At 19.5% G+C, this 9792-nt stretch overlaps 1 protein-coding gene across 1 annotated transcript in view; it reads left to right on the top strand.

Moving 5' to 3' along the window:
- The first annotated feature begins 1560 nt into the window (after positions 1-1560).
- LOC127288686 (uncharacterized) overlaps positions 1561-9792 on the top strand; it is a 31744-nt gene continuing 23512 nt past the window's right edge. Inside the window, exon 1 of the mRNA XM_051316298.1 lies at positions 1561-1967. Coding sequence (XP_051172255.1) covers positions 1893-1967 — 75 coding nt within the window. The 5' untranslated portion in view covers positions 1561-1892. The remainder of the gene's footprint in view (positions 1968-9792) is intronic.

The raw sequence follows: 9792 nt of genomic DNA, 5'->3' as shown, positions 1-9792 counted from the left end.
ATTTTTTGTAAATCAGTTTACATGTAAATAATTTTTCTAATATTTCACTATGGTTAAATAAATATTTTAATAAAACAAAAATTTTTTAATTAAAAAAAATTACTTTTTAATAAATATTTTTTTAATAAAAAAATAATATTTTATATTTTTAAAAATTATTTTTAAAAAATTATTCATTACATATTATTATTAATATTAATTGTAAATAATTTTCTAATATTTCACTGGTTAAATAAATATTTTAGTAAAACAAACATTTTTTAATTAAAAAAATTACTTTTTAATAAATATTTTTTTAATAAAAAAATAATATTTTATACCTATTTTTAAAAATTATTTTTAAAATATTATTCATTATTATTATTAATTATTTATTTTGTTATAATAAAAACTATTAAATTTAATTTAAATTAATTATTTATTGTAATTATTATTTAAAGGAAAATATATTTTATTTTTTCAGTTTTAAATTTTAAACAAAACAAAAGTTTGTGTACTAATTTTTTTTTTTTATTGTAAAAAATTAATCTTTCATTTTCTCTTTTTTTTTACAAATATTGAACATATTTTACAAATAGTATACCGTTTGGAATTTTCCATTTAATGCCTTTTAAAAGAGAAAAATTATTAAAAAAGCCAATAAAGAAAAAGAGATTTAAAAAAAAGAAATAAAATAAATGAAAGGACTTTTTGAACTTGGAATTGTGGCTTTTTATTAATTAGCTTCAATATTTCTTAAAATCCCTTGGAGAAAATTAACTTTCCACAAAGAAACCACCTGATGGAGAAAATAAATAGTCTCGAGGTGTGTAACTTCTCGAAAATGGAGCAGCGGCAGCAGAAGATAGATATTGCATCAAATGCAATTAGAATCGATTTTAAATTATCGGCAAAGATTGAGCCCTTTTGCTTGAAGTGAATATATTTTTTCTTTTTTTTTTCTTCGATTTATTTATGAATCTTTAATTTACTTTTTTTTGTAGCTAAAATTGGAAATGTTTTTTTTTTGTTTTGTTCTATATGGTATATTATATTGCAGAAAGGCTAATTCGATAAAAATGATTTATTGATTTTCCCTGGAGATAAATTTTAATATTTACTTATAAGCAAGAAAAGTTTCTTTCTCCATCTAGATAATAAGGTTTCTGATGTAAAAGTTTTTTAAACGTGTTATATTTATACTATAATATAATGGACTTGTGGAAAAATTAAAAATCTGGAAATAAAAAAAAATAAATTATTTATAATAAATAATTTTTATTATAATTACTCTATTTTTGTTTTCATATTCCAAAATCGTTTCTTATTTTTTATTAAATTTTTTTTTTAACAAACAAAATATAAAAAAAAATTTCAACGGAAAATGTTACTTAAATTATATTTTAATAAATATTATTATGTAAATAATTTTTTGGTTTACTTTTAATTTTGTGAAATAACATTTTTAAAGGGTGGACTTAAAGGGGGAGTTTTTTTTTAGAAATAAAAATAAAACGAATTAGGCGCATGCGTTTAGGAAACTAAGAAGAGTAAATGTGATGAAGAACGTCAGTAGTTGCCACCCCGTGCGGTTGATTTCAACTTCCAGGATCGCTCTCATCCTGTCTATATATCCTGTCTCTATATATATATATATATACTTTTCAAAAAAAAATTTACGAAAGAAAAAATAATGAAGAATATTTGGATACAAACTCCCATAGCAAGATATAAATTATTTTTTACAATTGAAAAATATTTTATTTTACATTCATTTCAATATAAAAAATGGACTCAATTGATGAATAATAGAAAAATTAATTTGAAATAATTTTTTTTTTCAACACGCGATAGAAAATTTGTTTTTCTTTTTTTTTCTGAAAAAAATCTATGCTTGTCCATGTGCTTCCAGCATGGCAATCATGCAATCCTGTTGCTGTTGGCGATCTGTTCGCAGAGGAAGTTTCGCATGTGCAATTTACAGTGGGGTATGTATATAAAAATTTTTTTTATTGTGATATTTTTATATTAAAAAAAATTTTTAACTTTAATCGTAATTTATATGGGGATTTCTTTTTATTCATTTTTAGTAGGTTGCAGATTAATTTTAATAGGTTTTTTTTTTACCCAAATTTTTAGGCAAAAAAAATTATAAAAATAGAATTTTTATTCTTTTTGTTCTATATTTTAAAATTAAAAAAAAAAAATCTTTATCTGGGACAGCAATTTTTTTTTCTCTGGAATAGCAAAAACGTTCTTTCTGTTTTAGTGAAACATTTCGCTGTTTTAATGAAACTTATATCGGCTTTTCCAGGGATTTTTTTTTATTAATTTTTAGTAGGTTCTATTTTTTGTTTACTAAATTAGGCGAAATAAAAAAAAACATTTCTAAAAATTGAATTTTTATTCTATATCTATATGAAAAAAAATATATTATTATTATTAATTATTTTTGTTATTAATTTAAATTTTATAGAAAAAAAATTGAAATAAACAAAAAAATTTTATATCGATTATATGTATTTTACTATTACATTGAAAAAATTATGTTTTTGTGAAATATGAATTTCTATGGGAATTTTTTTTATTAATTTTTAGTTGGTTGCAGATTAATTTTAATATGTTTTTTTTTACTCAAATTTTTAGGCAAAAAACTAAAAATAAATTATAAAAATAGAATTTTTATTCTTTTTGTTCTATATTTTAAAATAAAAAAAAAAATCTTTATCTGGGACAGCAATTTTTTTTTCTCTGGAATAGCAAAAACCTTCTCTCTGTTTTAGTAAAACATTTCGCTGTTTCAATGAAATTTATATCGCTTTTCCAGGGATTTTTTTTTTATTAATTTTTACTAGGTTCTATTTTTTGTTTACTAAATTAGGCGAAATATGAAAAAACATTTCTAAAAATAGAATTTTTACTCTTTTTTTATTCTATATCTATATGAAAAAAATATATTATTATTAATTATTTTTGTTATTAATTTAAATTTTATAGAAAAAAAAATTGAAATAAAAAAAAAATTTTATATCGTTTATGTATTTTACTTTTACATTGAAAAAATTATGTTTTCATGACATCTGAATTTCTATGGGAATTTTTTATTAATTTTAGTTAGTATTTTTTTTTTTTTTAAGTTTTTAGGCGAAATATAAAAAAAAATTTCTAAAAATAGAATTTTTACTCTTTTTGTTATAGAAAATATAAAAAAAAAGTATATTTATATTGTGTATTTTATTATTATTACATTGAAAAAAATTAAATCTGAATTTATAAAGGATCTTATTTTTTTAAATTTGTAAATTTTTTATTTTATATTTTATAAAATAATCAGTACTGTACAGTGTATAATAATTGGATCATTAAACAATGTCATTAAAATTTCTAGCATGTGTGAGTGTGTGTGTGTGTGTGTGTGTGTGTCTATGTGTGGTCATCAAGCAATTAGGGATTATATACATTAATACGTTAATTAAGTCACAAAGAATCGAAAAACAAGGTGTTGCGTTTGTATTATATCTAATTTGCATCGCAAATTATTATATTCTCATCATTATTCATTTACAATTATCGTTTCTATTATATATATTATCTAGTCTATTATATATATATATAGCATAGTTATATATATTTTATAATCCCCGTAATCTATTATCCCACTTATAAATGCATAAGAAATTTTTTATTATCATAAGTTTTTAAATTTTAATCAAAAAATAAAAATTTTTATACTTTTTGTGCTTTAAAAATTTGTACAGGATTAAATTTTTTATTTTACAAAATTTTGCAACAATAAAACAAAATAAATATAAAATAAAATAAAAATAAACAAAATAAATATAAAATAAAATAAAAATAAATTTTTTTAGTTTATCTAAATTTTGCAAAAGTAAAATAAAATTTTTTATTTTCTCGAAATTTTGCAACAATAAAACAAAATTTTTTATTTCATTGAAAATTTTTTCAACAATAAAATAAAAAAATTTTATTTTATGGGAGAAATTTTTTGCAATAATAAAATTAAATTCTTTGATTTTTTTTTGCAATAATTCAAAAATTTGCACAATAGGCTATATTTTTGCATAATAGAAAAATTAAAAAAAAAAATTAACGACCCTTTTTTTTATTATTGAAACACGTAAAAAAGACATAAAAAAATATACCTGACGCGTATATGTTTCCTAACTGTCTTATTCCCAAAAGACTAGTTGATTTTTTTTTCTCACATAAATTTCATAATCCCTCTGTGTATAGAAAAGACTTTAGAAAATTTTAACTGAAATGATATTAAATTGAACGAATCAGTCAATTAATGAAAAAAAAATTTAAAGATTTTTTCTTTTCTCATTATTGTCTCTATTTTAATGCAATTATTTCATCGCATTTAAATAAAAAAATAAATAAAAAAAAAACAATGTTTCATTATCTAGTAAATTTAAAACAGTTTTGTTAATTTTATTTTTTTTGCTTCAAGTCATGTTTTATAATTATTTCAGACTCTCCCCCCCCCCTCTCTCTCTCACTCTCTCTCTCACTCAATTTACGGTATTCATTACGCATGTACTTTGAAATTAACTCTTAATTAAAAAAGTCAAGCACTCCTTGTTTTAGAAATTAGTTATTCTTTTAAAACTTCTGACAATATGAGTAATAAATTAAATGCTGTTTTTTTCAAAAACAAACGTTGATCATTGTTTGTGACAAAGTGAATCAAAAATTTAATTATAAAGAGAATGAAAAAGAAATTTTATTATATAAAAGAATATGATAAAATTATCGTATATAAAAAAAATAATTTTATTTTCTCTTGTGAAATAAAAAAATTATATAAATTTTTTTTATTTTTTATATGTAATAAAAAATTATATTGTCAAAGTATTTGGGGAAAAAATAAAATGAAAATTAATAAAAAGAAAATTTTTTTTAAATTTCTACATTTTTTTTTTAACAACAATTATTAATAAAGTTTTGAGGCAATTTAATGGATGTAACAGCGCGAAAATAGTACACTCATAACAGTGTGTGCTTTATGGTCGCAATAGAAATTATTGGAACCTGAGTGTCGAGTATCATTAGTTATAACCCTTACGCTACAATAAAAAATTAGGTCAATAATAAATATCTTTTTCAATTTATTAATTTCCAGCAGAATTATTTTTTCATCTCACTTATAATTGTAAATTTGTCATATTAATTATTTCTACATTTATTCATTTATATTATTATATAAAATTATATAATTAATATTTAATTTTATGTATTTGTTATTAATTATTTTTAATTATATATCATTCGCAATTATAATTATAATCGTAATTATAATTCGCAATTACAATCATAGTTATGATTCACAATTATAATCATAGTTATGATTCACAATTATAATTATTATAATAATTATGATTCACAATTATAATTATAATCATAGTTATGATTCACAATTATAATTATAATCATAGTTATGATTCACAATTATAATTATAATCATAGTTATGATTCACAATTATAATAGTAATCATAGTTATGATTCACAATTATAATTGTAATCATAGTTATGATTCACAATTATAATTGTAATCATATTTATGACTCACAATTATAATCATAGCTATGATTCACAATTATAATTGTAATCATAGTTATGATTCACAATTATAATTGTAATCATATTTATGATTCACAATTATAATTATTATAATAATTATGATTCACAATTATAATTATAATCATAGTTATGATTCACAATTATAATTATAATCATAGTTATGATTCACAATTATAATTATAATCATAGTTATGATTCACAATTATAATTATAATCATAGTTATGATTCACAATTATAATAGTAATCATAGTTATGATTCACAATTATAATTGTAATCATAGTTATGATTCACAATTATAATTGTAATCATATTCATGACTCACAATTATAATCATAGCTATGATTCACAATTATAATTGTAATCATAGTTATGATTCACAATTATAATTGTAATCATATTTATGATTCACAATTATAATTATTATAATAATTATGATTCACAATTATAATTATAATCATAGTTATGATTCACAATTATAATTATAATCATAGTTATGATTCACAATTATAATTATAATCATAGTTATGATTCACAATTATAATTATAATCATAGTTATGATTCACAATTATAATTATAATCATAGTTATGATTCACAATTATAATAGTAATCATAGTTATGATTCACAATTATAATTGTAATCATATTTATGACTCACAATTATAATCATAGTTATGATTCACAATTATAATTGTAATCATAGTTATGATTCACAATTATAATTGTAATCATATTTATGATTCACAATTATAATTATTATAATAATTATGATTCACAATTATAATTATAATCATAGTTATGATTCACAATTATAATTGTAATCATATTTATGATTCACAATTATAATTATTATAATAATTATGATTCACAATTATAATTATAATCATAGTTATGATTCACAATTATAATTATAATCATAGTTATGATTCACAATTATAATTATAATAATAATTATGATTCACAATTATAATTATAATCATAGTTATGAGTCACAATTATATTTATAATTATAATCATAACTATGATTCACAATTATATTTATAATCCTGATTCTAATTCGTAATTTTAATTATAATTATAATTAAATTTTAATTCACGATTATAATTATTGTATAATAAATTTCAAAAGAAATTATCATAAAAAAAAATTGTAATTAATCGAACATTTTCTTATGACTTTTTTTAAAGGATTAATTAGAACATATAAATGAGAGAAGTTGAGTAATTGAGAAAGTGGAAACTCTAGTATCCATCATTTAACATTTCTTCTTCTTCTTCATCTTAATTTCTATAAAAGATATTCTATTATCTTGTCAAATCTTTTAATTTTTTTTTTTTTAAATCACCAAATAGGACAAAATTTTCAATAATATTGAAATTCTGTTTTCTGCGGATAAAATTTGAATTAAAATTGTTTTTTTCAGAATTTCTTGAAAAAAATTATTTAAAATTAAAAATTTTTAATCAAAAAGGTAATTTTATAGGTAATTTACATTTTAATCATGATTAAAATCAAAAATGAATTTACATTAACTTTTTTTTCATAAAAAAAAAATTATTAAAAATTTTTTTTAAAGCAAAATGTGAAATTGGAATATAAATTCAAATGAAACGTACAAAAATACTTTGGATAAGTTGGAAAAATAGATCTTATCAAATTTTTTTGTTTTTTTCAATTCCAACCTTCACTTTTCTTCTTTTTCTTTTTTATATAAGAAGCATTTTAGTTATATTTATATGGGCAGAAAAAAAGATGCATTTTCTACTTGAGTCAACTAGTAAATATAATTTTTCTAGAGAGGAAAATATATTCCTCGAAGATTAAAGAATTATTAGAAAGAAAGAAAGAAAGAAAAAGAGAGAGAGAGAGAGAGAGAGAGAGAGAGAGAGAGAGAGAGAGAGAGAGAGAGAGAGAGAGAGAGAGAGAGAGAGAGAGAGAGAGAGAGAGAGAGAGAGAGAGAGCATTGAGATTCAGAGAAAAAGAAATATTGTACACATAGTAGCATCTTCAATGAGCATCCTTATTTCAAACATTGTTTGACTTTTATGAACGTTATTATCTTTCATTTGAAACAAGTTTTATTATTTTCATTTTAAAATCATTTTTTTGCAAATCACATTTCAAAAATAAATTAATTATTAAATATAAGCTGCTTTAATAGAAACTTATTCATTCATAATAAAGGATCTCATTTTAAGTGCATTTACAACATAGTAATAAATATTGTTCAATTGTTCGATATTACTAATACACAAAATGTTTTGTAAAACCTGGGTCTCATCAAGCTCAAGATTATTTGTGGTACTCTCACCATCTGGCGGCGTAAGTGTGGAACTATGATAAAATTGTATGAGAGGTTTTCATAGTTCCACACTTACGCCGCTAGGTGGTGAGAGTTTTTTCTCCTACAGTTAAGATCAGTTTTGAATACTATATAAGAGCGGAGACTATCTCAAAAAATTTAATGCAAACACAAGTTTTTTTTCAGAATAATTGTAGTTAGGGAAATTATTGTTTATACTTTTTTAATTAAACATTAATTTTGATTAATTATAATAACTAATAGTTTTGAAAATATTATTTTTATAGTAATAATTAATTTTAAAACTATATTAATTTTATTATAATAAAATTAATTCTTAAAATATTATTTCTATTATAATAATAATTAAAATTAATTATTAATTAATAGTCTAATTAATTTTAAAACGAATTTTGAAAATATTTTCATTATATGATAAATAAATAAATATATAAAATAAAGTAGACGGGATTTTCGCGTATAAATAAATAAATCATTTCAGTCGTAAAAATTTGAAAAGGTATATAGGCCAGAATTAGAATGAAATTATTGAGGTTAACTGAAGATGTGTACCAAATTAAATGCAAACAACGAGAACTTATATATGTATATATATATATATATATATATATATAGAACTGATGACGCCAAAGCAACAGCAAAGGACAGTCAACATCTCTTGAAGGAGTAATTTCTCCGCCAAAGTTCAGATGATCGATTTCGTGGTGACGACATCATTATTATAATCTCTTTGATTACTTCAAGTCTTTAGGCATTAGATCTTAGCATATATCGATTTTTTTCTATATCTCATTATATCACTTTATAATTATTATTTCATATTTATAGTTTTTTATATTTTACATTTTTTTATATATATATATATAAATTTATATTTTTTATATTGATATAAATTATTATTTTTCAAATATATTTTAAATAATAACTTAAATTAATAAATAATAATTAAATAAATAAATATTTTAAACGTAATGAAAATTACTTCTGATTATAAAAAAAAAGTATATAAAATTAAAACTAGAACGTAATTATATAATTAAAAATATAATAAAATATTCGATATTGCGCTATTATATAGAAAATTAATTATTATATAAGGAATATATTTCCTATTTTTTAAACCATAAAATATTAAAACATTAGTTTATAAATTTTGCCTATTATATCCTATTAGAAAAATAACAGTATACATTCTTTAATAAAATCAAAACAGTTTCTGTTTTTTTCCGATTAGAATGTCTATTACTCTGTAATCGTATCCTATAAAAGAATTTAATCAATACTTTCTTTTTTCTATTTAAGAGCTTTAATTTTCAAATTATTCTCGTTCAAATTTTATTGAAAAACCAATTTCTCTCAAAATAAGTCAAACTGAAAATTTATTTATTTTTCTATAAACGGTAACAGAAAAGAATTATTATTATTATTATTTTATTTTTTTTTTTTATTCTTGTTATTTTATTATTTTTTAATTATTATTATTATTATTTTATTATTATTTATTTAGTTTGTTCAACAAATTAATCATACATAATAATTTTCCAAGAAAAGTACGTTTGAAATTATTAAAAAAAAAGTGACTATTTTTATTATTATTACTCCAATAATTACAGAAAATTATGTAACAAGCTGTAATGATATTTCTATAAGGAAAATGACTTATTACGTAATATCATTTGTAATCTAGGATTCTGATTACTTTGATCTTTTTTTATTAAATATACCTATATATATATATATATTAGGTTATATATTGTGAGTAGAAAAGGGAGTTATTCCCCCATCTAAAGGATTTTCTTTAAATCTGTTCTAATACAATTTAATCCGCAACTATTTTTTATACAATCTTCTTTATCTTCAATGTCTTCAATATCTTAAAATAG

The sequence above is a fragment of the Leptopilina boulardi genome, unplaced genomic scaffold, assembly GCF_019393585.1.
Source record: "Leptopilina boulardi isolate dan_hultmark-lab unplaced genomic scaffold, ZJU_Lbou_2.1 LbouV2_392, whole genome shotgun sequence".
NCBI lineage: Eukaryota > Metazoa > Arthropoda > Insecta > Hymenoptera > Figitidae > Leptopilina > Leptopilina boulardi.
The sequence above is the reverse complement of the archived record's forward strand: the minus strand, read 5'-3'. Positions and strand labels throughout refer to the sequence as shown.